Here is a 19,046-nt window from a genome sequence, read left to right on the forward strand (position 1 = left end):
AATAATCAATTTGATTGTTTATTTAATATTTTAATCTATACTAACTTTCTTCTAGCAATTTAGCTACTTTAGCAATTAGCGCTTTACTGTAAAGGGTTGAATGTTTTGTTTTGTTTTGTTTTTTTCATTTAACATTGCCTGTACATTTGACAAAGGTTGTGTGATACAAATGGGAATTGTTTGTTAAAAAATTTGAAAATAAATAAATAATAATAATAATAATAATAATTATTATTATTATTATTATTATTATTATTATTATTATTATTATTACCATTATTCCCCAAAATTCACAGTTCACCGTCAGTATGGTTGAAAGCTGTATTTAGTTACTTGTAAAGTAATGTATTTGGGAGTTCTTTGAGTTATTCCAGAATGAAGTCCCCGATAAGTGTAGCACATCGCGAGAGTCTGTTGTGTGTTTTGTCAGCTCCGACGCTGTAACATCACCCATCACGCACTATCGGACTCATCCCGTAAATTGGAGTGCCAAGGCAGCAGCAGACTAATCTGTGGCTGAATAACAAGCCTGCGATCCATTGAAATGTTGTTATTACGCCACAATGTGTGGCTATTGGAATACTGGATTTGTTTGGATGACGGCTTTAAGGATGATCCTCAAGGTGCGCGGGTGACTCTAACAACATTCGAAGAGAGGGCTTTTGAGGTGGTTGGTTGACAATTAGCATCGATTTTAAACATAGAAGGCCAAAACATCCCCAATGAAAATTAAATTCCACTAATAAAGTAGCCACTAGAGGGTGCTAGAACTGCACAAATGGAAATCAACCTGACTTTTTTTTTAACAGATGTGTTCCTTTTAAATATTGTGAACATGACGACGACGATATTGTGGCAGTTTTAATATCACGATATCACTTATCGTTACATCCCTAGTAACATCCGTAGTAGTAAGAACCATAATTACTTTGAGTGGTGTCGCACTAAAACAATATTCTCGTCGACTTGTCCGTCGGTTCCAATGTTTTGATTGATGATCAAGATTGTTGATGAGCAAAGCACGTCAGGCACCGCGTTGCGACAAACGCAAACGTCATCCTGAGCGAGATCCCAACACGGAATGTTCAAACGATCAACTTCATCATCCTTAATGAGGATTATACATCACATAAAGTCCTAATAAAACACTCGCTGCACTCGTGTGGAGCCTCTTCCGCTGACAAATGGCCCGTGGCGTTAGCATATGCCTCCGCATCAGCCTCCACTTCATGCTGTAAATCCAACACCATTGTTTGTGGGTTTTCTAGTAAATATGTTCATATCATCTTAAAATCCCAGTGAAATGAATTCAGATTTACATGCTGGAAGATAATAATGCAGTAATCCGCATTAGTCGTCCTTCCCTTAATACATAAAAACTTGAGTGCCTTTGAGGTTATCCAGCATATGCTAGGGCTGTGCAATTAATCGAAATGCAATTACAATTTCAATTATTGCACTCCGCAATTACAAAATCGGCATAATCGTTAAAAAAAGGATTATTAATACTCATTTTTGAGTTGTTTAAATTTACACATTTGCACCTTTTTTTTTAAATTTTTTTTAAGATAACTAATTTAGTAAATTTTGTTTCATTCAAAACAAAACTTGCATAATTATAGTGTTTCAGGTAATTGTATTTGTCTTAATATGTCTTTTATTTGTTTTTTACGTTTAAACATTTTCTTGTTTTGTACCAAAAAATAAAGGATTGTCCTACTGCACAGTGCACTTTCTGCACGTCAATATAAATAAATAAATATATCTTATTATAAATATATGTAGTATAATAAATTCTGTTTGGTCCAAAAGGAATTTACATATTTATAGTATTTCTTTTTTTTTTTTTTTTTATGATGAATGATGAATAAAATGATAACTAGCTTTGAAATCATTTTTTTCTATATATTTAAATATACATATTTATAGTATTTCTGTTTTTTAATTGGTCGTAATATTTTTTTTAAATGCCTAATCATTATCTCGTTTTGTACCAAAAATAAATAATCATTTGAATAATCGTGATTTCAATTATTGCCACAATAATCATGATTATTATTTTTTCAATGATCGAGCAGGCCTAGCATGTGCAATTATCTAGCTAACTTTGTCTACGCCCAAAAAAATGTTTTTCCTTCAGATCGTCCACTGGCATGTCCACTTTAGAGTGCCTCATTGTCAGCAAAGGTGGAAGAACGAGGGGGCGGTGGAATCACAAAAATAAAAGTCGAACTTAAGCTTTAAAGCGCCTCATTGTAGGCCCTAAGTGCACTAATCGTTAAAGGCAATGAAAAATAATTTAGAACTTGTCATCAATCATTTTCAAAAATAACAATTAATAACAAAAGATTGACTTAAATTTCACACTTGATGCGTGGGTAGGCAATCTGGATATATAAGGATATATATGGATATATAAGTATTGTATACAAACAAAACAAAAAAATCATAGCATATTCCCTTTTAATGAAATGATAACTAGCTTTGAAATCAATTTTAACCCGATACTGATGATTGCCTGAAAAGCAACAGTTATGCAAAGCTACACACCACAATGTGCTATTTATACCCACGGCCGTGTTCCCACATGAATTAAAGATGCAATTTAATAATTTATCACCTCTGAGAGAGATGTTTTGGTTGGCTCCCCGCCGTTTTTGACCACCGAGCGCTCGCTTTGAAGCCGCCACCTGTGCACGTCGCATGCCGACACAGCTGGACCGACCACTGTCACACCCTCGGATGGCATCCAGCGGTATTCATTCGTAGACGCTACCCGTTTAATTACTCCCAAATCGGGTCTTTCTCAGGAGGCAGCGGGTGATCCGTTTGTGTATCAAAGTCTGAGAATGTTTGGTATTCCGCACAGACATCGCCGCGCACTCCAGGGATCACAGCCTGGAATGCTTTTTGTTTTTTTTGTTTTGTTTTTTATTACATTTCCCACTCTTTAAAGGTGCTACCTTGCGCGTTGCCTTGGTTACGGAAAGCCAGCGTCGGGATAAAGACGTCTCTTCCGCCAGCATGTGATGAGACTCACTCATCTGTCCTAATCCAGAGCTTTGCATCCATTAAATGTGATTCCGATCTCTCTGCTTTATAAATGTGGCTTCTCAACCACGGCCGAGCTTGTTAGTTGATGCAACTGATGGAAAAGTTACTGGCGAGGAAGCCGGAGTACTCGGATAAAGCTCGCGCAAGAGCAGAGAGAACATGTCAACTCCACAGAGAGTAGTTTCAGTGGTGATTTAAACAGAGATATCCTGACTTTGACGCCAATGTGCCAACCACAATTTCACTCGATTGATAAAAAAATATATATATATATTAAATAGTGACGGTCCTAAACCGTTTACATCAGTGCTTCTCAAATAGTGGGGCGGGCCCCCCCAAGGGGGCGCGGGGCTCCATCAAGGGGGACGCGTTTGACCTCGGGGAACATGCTTTTTTATTCATTTATTTTTATTTTTTTTTTACTATCCTAGAATAAAGTGCAATTGCACCTCCACTACATTAGGGGGCAGTGGCGCTCTCATTATTGGCAGAACAAATTATTTAATATTTTTGTTTTGCAGGTTAAAGTTTTTTTTTTAATATATTGCTCCTGAGTTACTGTTGGTGATCAGTTTGAATGCATTATTATTTATTGATTTTATGTAATTTTATTTTTCCGTATCATATGGTTTGACATGGTCAGTCAAAAAAAAATGTTTATAGTTTAATTAACTCATTCAGTCCCAGCCATTTTCACTGAAGCAATCCATTTACTGGATTTTGACTGATTTTGCAAGGCCCACAGAGTATTGTGTTCTATTGCTATAGAACATGGAATCTACCAAAAGAAAAAAATAGTATCTCTTCTTTCATCAGGAAGAAAAAAGTATATTTCTATCTGTTTCTGTTTTGCAGCAATTAGCATTAGAATGTAGGTAAGTTTCATTACAAATCTGTTTAAAACAGTGGGGAAAAAAATAGTTTTTTTTTGCAACATTGCCCTGTTTGATTTCTTATGCTCTCTGCTGCCACCTGTTGGCTGTTTTTGTAATAACTATCATTGCTTCAAGCGATTCCTTCAGTTCAGAGGCTACATCAAAGCCTTCTGTATGCTCGAGCATAAAAAAAAATAAAATAAATAAATAAATAAAACAAACGTATAAATACGTCTTTGGGAGCAAATGAGTTAAGGATTTAATTTTATTTTTGAATTTCAGATGCACTTTAAATCTTTTCTGTTACAGTTAAAAAAGCTATTCTTTGTTGTAAGTTGGTCCATATTTCTTTATACGGTAATACGGATACAGTGTTATGCAGAGGTATGCTTATAACAATTTTATAGACAAATGATACTATTTATATTTACATGGGGGGGGGGGGGGGGGGCGAGATATTTTATTCTTACTGGGGGCGGCATGACAGAAAATAATTTAGAAGCACTGGTTTACATTAAGACTAAACACATTCAGCACATTTTTCCGTGAGAGAACGGGTTAAAAATAAAATAAAAAATTTTTTTTACCGGCACATCTCAGGGCCTGCAGGTTTACAACCTGGCTTTAGCTGCATTCCACACTTGGCTGAAGGTTATACCTTGAGGTTTTAGGGGAGCTTAAATATCAGTTTGTCAGAAACGCAATTGAAGAGGTCTCAAAATACAGCCATCACAGCCAGGACGGATCGGCTGGCCGTGCCTTGTGATGTGAGGCCCATTAACTGGGGAAATGAACACGGTGGCGGGCTTGTTTCTACCTGAGCGGGCAAAGGGCTGTCCGGCTGATGAACGACTGGCAGATACTGGCAAAGGACACCGAGGAGACTGGAAGGCCGTTCGTATAAATTTGACATAAACAATCGCGGTGCAGACAGTGAATTAATTGAAGTATTTTTAACTTAATAAACTAAACGACCCCCACAGATCTTACAGCTTGCATGGAAGAAACCTCGACGTGCTGAGAGAATACCTCGGCGAAGGAACCTCAATGTACAGGAAAAAATGTCATTCAGGAACTCTAGCTCGTCAATGCGCAATTCCATATGACAGAATAAAGGCCTACGTAACAAAATAAGAGTGACTGATAAAGGCACATAGCAACTGCATAGACACTGACCACATTATCATCACATCAACTCATGCTAGTTTTTTTATGTGCTGAGGTTGGATCCCAAAGCGCAGACACAAATAAGATTCTTTATTCTCATCGAGAGACGTGGAATAAACTTGACTATACGAGAAACAACAAGAGTTGCACAGAGGTAACTAAAGTAATAATCCGACAAAACACAATTCTCATACAGCTTATATAGACAGTGAATCGATCTGATTGGTTATGGCTAGACTTGTGGGTAACAGGACTGACATGGAATTATCTGATTGGCTGTTGACTAGATAAAGAGATTAAAGATTCCTGACATCACATAGCTCCTGACATCACATAGCGTATTACCAGTTGAAACTAGATGCTGTTACATCAGTTCAAAACAGACACTTGACTACACGGTCATGACACAAACATAACACTGGCCCCAAATAACACACAGGCAACAATTTCATGACAGTAACCCCCCCCAAAGGATGCCTCCAGGCGGAAGCCTAGGTTTAAACATAACACTTACATGACCCTAGTCACGACAGTAAGCGTAACATAACCCGTACATGACCCTTGTCACGACAGTAAGCATAACCCATAACGGACAGTAAGCATAACATAACCCTTACATGACCCTAGTCACGACAGTAAGCGTAACATAACCCGTACATGACCCCAGTCACGACAGTAAGCGTAACATAACCCGTACATGACCCTAGTCACGATAGTAAGCGTAACCCTTAACGGACAGTAGGCATAACATAACCCTTGCATGACCCTAGTCACGACAGTAAGCGTAACGTAACCCGTACATGACCCTAGTCACGACAGTAAGCATAACCCATAACGGACAGTAGGCATAACATAACCCTTGCATGACCCTAGTCACGACAGTAAGCGTAACATAACCCGTACATGACCCTAGTCACGACAGTAAGCATAACCCATAACGGACAGTAAGCATAACATAACCCTTACATGACCCTAGTCACTGTAAGCATAACCCTTGCAAGACCCAAACATAACCCTGGCATGACCCAGTCATGACAAGTTTTGTTATCTTGTCTACGGTGTTTCATATTTTGTGCTAGCATCAAGCTACCAGACTTTCTTATTATGAAAATATGTGATTTGGTTAAATACAAATAAATACTTAGCCACTATGGTCCTCACCGATGGAATGGCCTGCCGGAGAGCATCAGGTCTGCAGAGAATATGTATGTTTTTAAGAGGATGCTTCAGACTTACTTTTTTAGTTTGGCATTTGATTGATCTTTTTTTATTTTATTTTATTTATTTATTTTTATTATTATTATTATTATTATTATTATTATTATTTATATTTTTATTTTTTTTATCCCCTTTTATTTATTTAACTATTTTAATCTATATTGTCTTGTAGCTTTGTTTTTATTTTTTTATTTTTTTATTGCGTTTAACTGTTTTCTTTTAGTGTTTAAATGTTTTTATTTGGTAGTTATTAAATTCTTTAGCTCCAGTGTTTTCTCATGGGGGAGCCTCCACAGTGAGAGGGATGATTGGTCTTCATCCCTCTCACTGTGGATGAACTCCTCCTGGGTGCCTTTCCTTACAGGGTACTTCTGTGCCCCGCCATGTTGTGGTTTTCATGTGTTTGTTGGGTTTTGGGTGTGTCTGTTGGGTACGATCATGAGGATGGGGGGGCTTTTTCTTTCTTTTATTTTATTGTATTATGGATGTCCAGCACTTTGAGTTGCATTTAAATGTATGAAAGGTGCTATATAAATAAAGTTGATTGATTGATTGATTGACATGTTTTATGTTGTGTCGTAGAGTAATTCGACTGGGAATGGCCAAAAACAGCCCAAAGCAAGCACACGTTCCTATACACTGCAAAAATTATCCGCCAAACGGCACACTCAGGGAGAATAGACATAGACATTCCAATTAGCAAAGACTTTCTTAGGACCCAATTGGTAAGAAAAAAAAACCCTCGAAAAACCCTAAATCAACCAAACAGCGGCAAGCAATTTAAAAACGAAAAAACATAAATTGAACCCGACTCCTTCGATCTAGAATTCAGCCTGTCCCAATGTAGAACCTGCGGCCGTAAAGTGCCTGGGAAGCGCTTTGATCAGTTTGAACGCACGTTCCAAAGCGCATCAGTCACTCGGCGCGTCCCATGGAGTGGCGCTGCTTGAGCGCAGGCAGAGGGCGACTGTATCGGTCTCGCTTCACAGATGATGAGATGGACCATTTGGGTGACTGATGAGCGTCTTAACCTCAGGGGTCACTGATTGCCGCGTCACAATGTAATGGTCATGTCTCCGCGCCGGCTAATAATGGACGTTGCCAGCACATTCCGGGGCGCTTGTATTTGTCTTTTTTTCTGTGCAAGGGAGCACAATGTCTTTGACCCACGTCACCTACCTCTTCGGAAAAACAGCCTCGTTGGAGGAGGTGAAAGGATCTCGTGGTCCACCAGTTGGGGACCCCTGTGCTATGACTTTCACAGTACAGTGGAATCCTGTTTTTCATAACTAATCAGTTAAAAAAAAAATGTTGGCAAATCATTCATAAATTAAACTGAATAAGCAGAATGGTTTCATTTTCAAATGTGAACTATCTGAATCGTTATTTTCAGTGTACTAATAAAAATGAGCGGTAAATAAGTTGTGGGGGAAATTTGGTATCAATTGGAATGAATGGTGAATTTTTGGATGAAAAATGTGGAATTATAGGGAGAAAGATGAATTTGCATGGAAAACGATGGTTGCAGGATTTTTTTTTCAATATTTTTGGGGTTTTGTAAAAAAAAATGTAAAAAAATTCTTGTTGCCCATCCCTGCTTTACTATATTTTCTTATTAAGAGCCCATCCATGTTCCTGTTTATTTACATTAATTCCCATAAATGGCAAATAATTCCCATGTAAAGGTATCAACATTGAAAAGGTTGAAATTATCCAACCCTAATTGTATAAAAGCTACATAGCGAACAATGCCAGATCCATTTTTCAGGATTTTTGTGTGAAAGTGGCTTATCCCTCCCAACATGACCTGCTAATGTCGCTTTTTGGGTTTACCATTGCCTAGCAACAGCAGAAAGCTCTCTCCTTGTTAATTCTTGAGGACATTTTTATATGGATGGTGGACACAGGGTACAACAGAGTGCTGGATGCTATTAACCATAATGGCGCCGTGTGGTGTGGCTCTCTGTTTGGCTCTCCTCCAGGCAGTCGCGCAAAATTAAAGCCCAGAAAATCGGATTACGGGCGTCCCCCGGGGACGAGATGCCCGCTAGCCCCGTCGATGAGCGCTCGTCTACGCTCTTCGGCGCAGCGAGGCCCCGTCGATGGCTGGGAGACCAATTTGTTAACAATTATTGCTCGTTAGCAGGCCTTCCCGCTCGTCAGAGAAGATTTCACGGCGGAGACAATAATAGCGAAGGTATCGCAATTATCGCAGTTTGAGGGGGGATGTGAGCTGATGTGGATTTTCTTTGAAATCCATATATGCTGTTTGGTGATTTGCGGCAAACGTCGCCATTAGCGCCGACACCTGTGGTGCCCGTCACATTATAAATATGCAGCGAGCTGCTTCCCCACCCAATTATTTTCAACGCCGTGTCAGCGTTAACGAACAAGGTCAATTCACGTGTTTCTGTTGGGACACTGTTGGGTTCTGCCGCGCTGTGGTGCTACAAGTAATGACCTAATCAAGCCCTGAAGACGTCTGCTTGGCTTCAAACATTTGATCCCTTTTGTGAAGTCTAGTGTCTTTTTTTTTTTTTTTCCACCTCATATTTTGTTTCAGCTGCTTGAAAAAGTAGCAGCCACACTAAAAAAATAAAAATAAAAGAAAATAAAATAAAAAAAATCAAGCAGCCTAAGTAGATCTCAGTAAATTAGAATAGTTTAAAAAACATTTAATGAAATATAAAATTTGTTAAACTAGATTTAATTTACAGAAAGCCAATTTCTGCCTGATTTCTAGGGCTGGGTATTGCCGCCTACCTCGCGATACGATACGTATCACGATACAGGGGTCACGATACGATACGTATCGCGATACATATCGCATCCCAATACTTGATCTTCAAGGCGATACGTATCCCGATATATTACATTAATTTTCAAAATATTTTTGTGAGCAGCTCTTCTGGTTTACCACCAAGCAGCTTTCACGGACACGCCGGGAAACTTTATTCATAGACATGAGCCGATACGAGCAGAAAAAAAAAGTATTAAAATTACAGCTCTAAAATGTGCTTATTTGAAATATTTGGAGAATTAAAAACAGCATTTTTTTTCATGTAACACATTCTATTTCGTTTTGAAACAAAATATACGAAAATTGGTAAATTAAGACACGTGCCACGTTAAGTTTATAAGTAAATAAATGACATTCTTCCTCTGCTTTCATTTTTTTTAGCAAGACACAGTGTCCAATCACTGGTGAGCTAATTTTGCATTAATTGAAGGCAATTAACTTCAAAGACGCTGCTGGTTTTTATTTTTTAGGTACAATTCTAACTAACTATTTAAAGTTAACGAGCAATATCGATTCTGACGCCTGCGTATCGATACGTGTATTGTAATGAGGCCCGCAACGATATATTGCCGTATCGATTTTTTGAGCACATCCCTACTGATTTCTATATTCAAAATAACTTTTACTGATTCTTACGTACATTTTAGTAGTAAGTAAGTTCGGAATTTCAATATCTAATCATCAATATGCTTTTCTTTTCTTTTTTTAAATCATGAAAAAGTTCATTCTGTGTACAGTGAGTGTGTGTATATAACTTGCATATCCAGTTGATTTAACTCATGTCCCATAAAGTTTTTGATGTTATGTTCTGGGGTTGGATCCCAACAACGCAGACACAAATAAGATTTTAACTCTTTAATCGCATAACATCGAGAGGCGTGGAACAAACTTGGCTAGACGAGAAACAACGAGAGTTCAAGAATCACGAGACGCTAAGCTAAGTTGGGCTGTGGAGGTGCTCAGGGAAACAGAAGAAATAATCCGATCTGATTGGCGGTTGACCAGATAAAGAGATGAAAGATTCCTGACATGACATAGCTTCTGACATCACATAGCGTATTACCAGTTGAAACTCGATGCTGGTTACATCAGTTCAAAACAGACACTTGACCACCCGGTCATGACCCTTGCATGACCCAGTCATGACATATGATTAACTTAGCCAACGTTTAATATTTTAACACACACAAAAATAAATTATTACTTTGCACTCTTTTTTTTTAAATTCAGATAAAAATACAATTAAATGGAACCTGTGCATATTAAATATTAAGTAAAGAGAATATATTTTACTTTGTCTTTAGCCAGCTTAATGTTTTGCTTGTACTGTGCAAGAAGACTAAAAACATAGACCTTTGTTCTGTAAATTGGCCCAATAAACATGCCAATTTATATCCAATTTTAGCTATTTATAACCATTGATTGAGAAATGCCTCCAAAATCTCTCCTGTAAATGCAATAATTGCTACATAAAATATCAGAAAATCAACAGCCATGACATTGTTCAAAATGCTCTACTCAATTGTGTTGTTAGTAAAGCCCCAAAATAGCCAATTTTTAAACATAGATGTACAATCAAAGTATAATAATGCAGTTGGGTGTACTTTCCATGATATTATTATTTTTTATTTTTTTTTATTTTTTGTAGATTATAACAAATAGAAAACCCCAAATTCACCGGCTCAAGAACATTGGAAAATAACATAAGAAACAATCTAAATGTTTAATCAAGAAATTAAGCAGGGATTGACTCACTATGTTAACGAGTTCCATGTAATTGTATTTCATCTGGTTTAAAAAAAAAAAATGTTTGTTACAGTAACATTAAATTATTTCAGGTCCCATTTAATTGTACAGGTGCATCTCCATCATTACAATTTTGTAAAAAAATAAAAATAAAAAAATAATAATTAGTTCAGTTTAAAAAGTGAAACACAGTCAAATATTTACTGATTTTATTTTTATAATTTAGACGATTATCTTACACAAAAACGAAACCCCCAAACCTCTAGAAATTAATGATACATTAGAAACAATCAACAAAAATCATTGTTATAGGAAATGGCCTTCTGAAATGTTACACTTACACTTTTTGAATCGAATTACTGAATTAATTGAACTTTTCTACACATTATAATTCATTGAGATAGATAATCTGCTGTGGAGGAGTCGAGCAGTCGATGAAAACATCCTCACACAAAGCAGCCTCCCCATCTAACTGCTCGTCAGTCGCAATGTCCCAGCTCCCTCAGCCCCTCTGGATCCGCCTCTCTCCTCCAGTCCCCGCCCTTGCTCCCGCCTCCCGCCGATGCCTCCGCCTAAACCGCCTGCCTCATAATTCATGAGCCCGCGAGCGTCGTCGTCGTCGTCATCACGTGGAGGCGGGCGGGGGGGGGGGAGTGTCCCTCGCGTGGCCACAACTCGGGCGTGCGAGCGCGTGTGAGCGGAGCGCAGCACAGCACACGGCTGGCGGATGCTGAAGCTGCGCGCACCTCCCAGAAGATGCTGGCCGAGGAGTGACGGATGAGAAGCAGCGCGGCGCGGACCCTGAACTCCCCCCCTTCTCCCCCCTCGTGCCCGTCACCGGGGAGAATTGGACGCCCGCCGTTTCCACGACAACTATAATGGGCTGCAATCTGTGCACTTTACAGAAGCGCGAGGAACACTACAAGCTGCTGTACGAGATTGCGCAGGTGAGCTGCTGTTGACGCTGGCTGGTTGAGGGATCGGAATGAAACGCGAAAGAGAGAGAAAGCGAGAGAGTTGAGTTTTCTTCAGCGGCCGGCAGATGTGTTGGCGATTAATGAGCTGATAGAGTTGCCGGTGTGCGGCTCATTCGTCGTGCTGGAGGGGCTTTGCTGAGGGAGCAACTTTTTGTTTCATGGAATAACACCCCGAGGCGTCCGGGAACATCCCCACGGTGTCGTCGTGCAAATTTGTCACGCCAGAGCCGCATACAATTTTGTTCACTCTGCAATGACAGTAATGATGTTAATACAGAAGGGCTTCTTTGAAATTCTTTTACTTATTAAACGTCAGAAAAGCAAAGTAAAGCAATTTTCAAGCTACATCACAGTTTTGTGCTAATGGTGATTTTGGGGACTTTTCAGGATTTTAGGGTGGCTCGCAGCACTGCATGCCACAAGAATGGCTCCGCCCCTGCATTAGACAGTTAATTGAGGATCATTATTGTGATATGTTCGGAAATCAGACCTTGACATGGAGCAGAAATGGGAGGAAACTGGTTTTGCTTCTGTAACAGAATGATATTTTTCACCTCTATAATGTTACTCTTTTCGTTATGAATAGTTTTTTGCATCATGCATATCTAGAAAATCGACATAACCTTATCATTATTATTAGTAGTAGTAGTACTGAAGTTATAGTAGTGTTTTAAGTGCAGGCCAAAGAAAACCAGAAGGCTGCCCATTGGACCCCGGGCCATAGTACTTAGGACTTAGTACTTTATATTTATTGAAAAAGTCCCAGTTTGGCACTTTTCAGCACCGCTGGAAGATGTAAAGAGTGTCCTCACAAATCATTCGGATATCCGAGTAACAATGTTCCAGGCAAATACAATTAAATAGATTTTTAATTTCATTATCCAAATTCCAACAACATATTTAAATGCGTGTCAATTTTGTCAATGTGTGCTGTAATTCCTGGTCGTAGGGAGATTATAAATTATATTATAGATTTTAAATTGTGGTTAAAAGGGCTCAACTTAGTTTTTAGACATTTTGTTAATTTTTTGGGACATTTTTAGTCATTTATATAAAAAAAATCAAGTGCTTGTGTTAATCATGTTGCACAGTATTTGTATGTCCCAATCAATAAAAAAAAAAGACACATACAAGGGCTTTAAATACCCTATCATGCTGAAAGCTATTCCTATGCAATGCAAAATAGCTCAAAGATGTGTGCGTGAGTGGGTATGCCTTGATACACGACGAAGTACTCACCTAACCACCTCCGCCACCTCTCAGCCGCCTTATTCAAGTGGCAGGCTAATAACTGTGAAGCACCCCGTTCCTTCGCCTTCTCACTCCGTAACGCCTCCCTTCACGCCGCTGTGATCACGGCTCTCATTAGCCGTTTTATACAACCGCCCCGTGCATTAATTAGACGGGGGGGGGGGAATATATCCTGCGTGAAGCATCGTTGCGGAGGCGGCAAACAAAAGATGGCTCAACCGCTGCCTGCGTGTGTGCAACTTGACACGTTGCCAAACTCGGGCCGGCGATGGCTATTGTTTTGGAAGTGGTGTTAGATTCGGAAGAAAGGAATGTTGCATTCACTGACGGTCTGGGAATGACACTATTTGGGGTTTAAGTGTTAAGACATAAGACGTTGGTAGTGTACACAGCTGGCTTCATGTACCTCTTGGTATGCTCTTGTGATTGTCTGATGATCAGTCATGGATGATAATTGATTAATATCTTGACTTTTTAAAATCACGGTAAACCGTCACACAGGTAAACGACCCAGGACTTAATACAAAGACTCAAAAGGCGCTTTTCCACCGTACCGGTTCCACACCGAAGCGGCAATTTTTGTCCCCGGATGTTAGTGTCCCCACGGGACTTTTTCCGGGGCCGAGCCGTTCCGTTGTAACCGCTGTTTAGAACCCTTTCGACAGCGGTTCCGCAGCGCCGGTCGTCGGGGGACTAGCGGGGCCGTGACGTCACCTGTCGTCTGATTGGCCGACAGCAACGCCGTGGCACACACCCATTTCCTTGTTTTAAGCGAGAGAGGCAGAAGCGTCCGCCGGTCTTCGCCAAAGTCATAAAATTACAGTATATACAATAAATATAATAATGTTTTACAACAGCGCTTAACTATATTTAAAATGTAAAAGGTACTTGTGGATCGATTTGTAATGTTTGTGGTTTTAAAAAAACATCTCGAGGCTGGTGATGTGTTCCGATTCACTTGAATGAGAGCTCCAGCGGCAGACCTCTCCATTCAGAAATGGCTGTCTTCACGAGCCGGTCGTAAATCGTAATATTTCATCCATGGTGGTCTATATTAAATTGTAAATATGGTTCATTGTAGCTGAGATAGGCGCCAGCACCCCACGCGACCCTTGTGAGTGCTTGTGAGTGTGGATGCTTGTTTGTCTCTGTGTGCCCTGCGATTGGTTGGCAACCGGTTCAGGGTTTTCCCCCGCCTACTGCCCAGAGCCAGCTGAGATAGGCGCCAGCACCCCCGCAACCCTTGTGAAGAATAAGCAGTCAAGAAAATGGATGGATGGATGGATGGTTGGTTGGTTGGTTGGTTGGTTGGTTCAATGTTGCCGCGACTTGCCACTCAGTTATTTCAGATCCGCACGCAATGCGGGAGTGCAAGCTTGGCGTGGGCGGTTCAAATGTTGCCGCCCCCTTCTCGCCGTGCGCCAGTTGTAATGGAAAACCGGCGGTTGCTGTCTAGTGTGGTTGCGTGAGGTGTTGTGTGGTACCCGGCTGTGCGGGCACGATGGAATAGCGGCAATATAGTTGGCCCTCAAGTCCCCACCGTTTCACAATCATGGAGTCCGTGGATTAACCTACCCCTGTGTTGACCGCACATAAGCATTTGTAACTGGAAATATTGAACTGGGTTAACATTTACGATTGTCATCCTGACCGTTTTTTGAGCAATCCTTGAGCAAAAACGTCACTCTTAGTGCACCTCCCACCAGAGGATAATTAATCAGGATAATCTTTGGAGACATCCATCAATCAGGCCAATATCCCGGTTTACCCAGTACAATTCTATGCTTCTAACTTTGGAACCATTTGGAAACATTCTGTAGATTTCTCTTACCCAGCGCACAAAGAACTCTTGGATGATGAAAGAATTTCCCAGAAGAATGTAATGAGAAACCGACTCCCTATTGCCTCCCATTTTCCAGAACATTTTTTTTTTTTATATCGTGTAGCTAACAAAGGCAAAGCAGTATAAAGCGTGGCATTTGGGAGCATCACTCCTCCTTAGCACGGCACGTATCCTCTGCACAGTGTGCTAGCAAGTAGCCTTTTGTGGCGGACTGGCGACGAAGATTAACTCCACTTGGTGAGGGTTTGGCTGAGGAGGCAGCTTCGCAGTTGGGAGAAGCTCCCGGCCGAGTCTGTCCACCCGCTGATAGACTGAGCCTCTTTAGACGGGAGTCACAACATCAGCATCTCCTCTCGGCTCACCCACTGTGAGGGCTAAAGCTGGGAAGATGCGGGGGATAAAGATTGTCAGGAGAAAGAGAGGAAGTGAGTCTGGAAAAAGTCACTTCAGTCAAGTGAAGGGCTGGGATACAACAATTCACTTCTTACGGTTTTGTTTTGGAAAGAGACGTTTCTTTTGTCCTAATGAACAAAGCTTGGGTTGTCAAGATAACTAAGCGGTACTCCTTCGGGTTGAGTAACCCAATAAATGTTCTTGTGAACGGCATTAATTGCTGCAATAACATGCCAACGGACAGTCAGTTACCCCGATTAAGTGATCTGTAGAAGTGCGTTGAAACAGCAGAAAGCACTTGCATCATGACCTATTCCTCACGTTTCATCTGTCCAACTGGCTCAGTTCAATATTTTTCTGATACATATTGGATCCCCACTGCTGTATTTTACTCAGATATATATAGTGAGGCACACCGTCTTCCCTGGCGATTATGCGGAGTTGCTTCAATGTGTAAATGCAAATGAGGCAGATGTGGTTTCGCCGGTGTCACAGCGTGACCGGCCACCGCTTGATTCGGGGAGCAGAAGTCGGTCACGGCGGTTGGTTCGCCACCGCCGTCCTCCCCATCCCCACGCACCCACAGACAATTTTGACGACACCCCCCACCCCATTCCCTCTTGCCTGACCCTATGAGCTGTGGGAGATTTATGACTTGCTGGCACCTTCCCATTGCCTTCTCGCTGTTCTCACGACCGTGGGTGTTCTGCATGGAAGCGTGTGCACCTTTCGCAGCGTGGCCTGCAAATCTCCGTCTTGAACATCTTTTATTTACAGCATAGTATCAGCTTTCCCGCAACAACACAAAGATCCATCTTTTGTTGTTCGGTTTACTAAGTAAGGAATGTAAGGAAAAATGTAACGGCTTTTGATGAGGGATAATTAGAATTCAGCAAAAATTTACCAAGAAAGAACCCATTCAGTTTCGTGTTTGTTTGTTTTCAATTTTATAGATCTTCGACCAGACATGCAGAGATTTCAAACTTGATTGGTTCTTACCAGCAGATACCGAATAAACCAGAGGTGTAAAATTCAGATCCAGTAAACCTGACTTAAGACACAAGGGACTTCTACTCAACCAGCTCCCTGGGAGCCAGTTTAACTGCCGGTTGAATAGAAGCGCCAGTGGCTAAAGCCAAACTGTGGCAGGGTTTTTACATTCTGGACCTGGATTTGACACCTCTGGAATAAACTATAGGATCGAAGTAAAAGATGATGAAACTAAGATTCTTGAATGGATGGGAGAGATCTGATGATGTCTTTCTTGTCCCATCATAAAACTGGCACAGTAGGGGTGACTTACAATTGTATAGGACCCATCGGCTCATTCACTTCACTGGCTATAACTCCAACCCAGCAATGTCGTGAAACTTGACACTCCTTGATGCTTCTTCGCATCAATTTGTTCAGTACCTTCCACATCTTACAATGCTTGAATTGTCATGGGCAGTAACCAATTCATGATGGAAACCAATTCATCGATCGAAACCTTGGTGAACTGAAATACACTGCTTAGTGGAAATGCAGTCTTTAGTGACATCACAGGGGCTTAAAGTACCCTGACCTAAGTCTATTGGTTTTAGGCTGTAACTGCAAAACCCCATATGTCAGCACCGCTGTAACAGAATGTTAGCTGTCCAGTCGTCTAACCAGCTTGAACGTCTCGCCTCGTTTTTGGTCAGCATGTACTGCAGACGAAACGTCATTATCGACCCAAGTTCGGCGGCTCGACAGCACGATCAGCTTACAGCTTATTTTCTCTGACACTTCAGCTAACAAACTGTAGTTGATTCACTGTCTGCTCCCGCTCCGCTTTATCATTCCCGTCGTGCATGTGCGCCCAGCCTGCCGTAAGCGTCACACATCTTGCCTGGACTAGTGAAGCTCAGTGATGTGTGTCTGTTTGGGTTCTAATTAGTAGAATGGCAGATGTTGATAATAACCACAACACAGCACTTGAAACGTGTGTGGGGGATTGAGCGATTTTTTTTGCATCACATTTAATGGTCCGCAATGTCTTTGTAGCAAAAAGCTGTTCCCAAAACTATTCAAGTGCACTTCTCAAGGTGTCACAACTTAAGTAGATGTGAGCCACAAGCAAGCAGCCGCGTAATTTATTTTCAAGGCTGAGCCCGGCTTCTTGCAACTCGTTTTGCATATAGCATAGCTGGTTGTTATAAGTCTTATTAGACAGGCAGGGCACTTCTCTGCTGCATTTGAGAAATAAATGGGAGGAAGCTTCACGGCTCAATGAGGCACAACAGTCCCTGATAACTTGCCGGTGTATGCGAATGAGGCACCCACGGACGCATACTGTATGGATCGGCATGGAACCAAAGTTGGAATACGCTGAACTCCTGGGAATAGTGAACAACTGAGAGGAATTGATGCCCTCATAAAACTTGTTTATGTGCCTATATTATTAGTATTAAGCCTAGTATGCTGAGTGGGGGACACGGTGCAGACAGAAGAGGATGGAAACTGTACTAGCGTTGTGTCCTGACGGGGTATATAAACTGCTAGCTAATGTTGTTAGCTAGCTATGTGGGCTAGCAAGTTGATGACTACTGAGCAGAGTTGTTGTAGGTTGACTTTAAACGGTAAATAATATGGCTTACTAGCTATTATAGCTAACTTAATAGCTGTAATTAGTCGGAGACCAAAAATTTGATAGTCACATCATGTCTGTGTTGTTGCTAACACGGAACGGTGCCCACTTTGGCTGAACATACACTCTCGGCGTAGTGCATGGACTTCAGAAGGTATTTTCAAACATGCCTCAGTTAACAAGTATTTCAATTTACTTCCTTGACACCAATTACAACTTTTCTATTAATCAGAGCTTTGGTGCCAGCTTGTAGCTGTACAGAAAAAAAAATGCAAAAATAGTCTTAATAGTGAATTAAAAACCAGTGATCGTGACTTTAGGACTACAGGTGAACGCTGACGTTGAAACTGTCTCAAGACCAGCCTTCAAATTATTTGGATTTTAAAACAATCAGAAATAATCTGTTCCGAGATCCAAATGACGCCTTTATGAAGTGAAGCCACCACTTTGCAACACACCAAATTGACAAGGAGTGAAACCAAGCACATCCAGCATGCATTTGTCAGGGAAAACCTCAGGAGCATATGTCTGTGTGTGGGCGAGAGATTATTGTGTTCTTTGAAGTAGCAGCAGTGAAACTCGTGGACCGGAGAAGGTCCGAAGGGGACTCGGCGGACCTGCTGCTCGCTCATATGACACCACTGGTGGCCATGTGTGTAATAGATGTGCATTCCGTAAAAGGTTGAGAAGCTATCACCAGCAGCAGGTTTTCCTTTGACATGGCCCACAGACACTTGGGACGAGGAGTTTGTGTTGCCAGTTGCTTGTAAGCTTGTAAGGTAGTTCGTATCATAAATAAATACAATTGTGTCAGGAGAATGGTTTCCCCTTAACTTTTGGCTTTGTTTTAAGAATAGGACACATTCTTGTGATTGACAGCAGCTCCGAGTTAAGTTCCCTGAGGGAGGAGAAGGAAAGCAGGAATAAATTTGGAACTTGCTCAAATTAAATACAGCAAAGACGACCCTCAGGCCACGTTTCCACCAGGCTGTACAGTTCAAATCACATCAGCATTGTATGTTTTGGAACCGACTTATGTACAGAAATGTGCATATATTTGTCCGTGTCAGCTGTGAAAATAATGTGACAGCATAGCAGCGACACCTTTTTAGTC

General features: G+C 40.9%; 1 protein-coding gene across 2 annotated transcripts in view; it reads left to right on the forward strand.

Annotated features, from left to right (window-relative positions):
- Positions 1-19,046, forward strand: part of LOC144016334 (PDZ domain-containing RING finger protein 4) — a 141,433-nt gene that overhangs the window by 65,521 nt on the left and 56,866 nt on the right. The window contains exon 1 of one of the 2 annotated variants that reach the window (XM_077517330.1): positions 11,553-11,807. The exons of the other annotated variant lie outside the window; for it this stretch is intronic. Within the exon in view, the coding sequence (XP_077373456.1) occupies positions 11,739-11,807 (69 nt within the window). The 5' untranslated portion in view covers positions 11,553-11,738. Of the gene's footprint in view, positions 1-11,552; positions 11,808-19,046 lie in introns of those variants that run through there. 2 annotated transcript variants of the gene reach the window in all.

This window comes from Festucalex cinctus, chromosome 3 (assembly GCF_051991245.1).
Source record: "Festucalex cinctus isolate MCC-2025b chromosome 3, RoL_Fcin_1.0, whole genome shotgun sequence".
In the NCBI taxonomy this organism is placed as follows: Eukaryota; Metazoa; Chordata; class Actinopteri; order Syngnathiformes; family Syngnathidae; genus Festucalex; species Festucalex cinctus.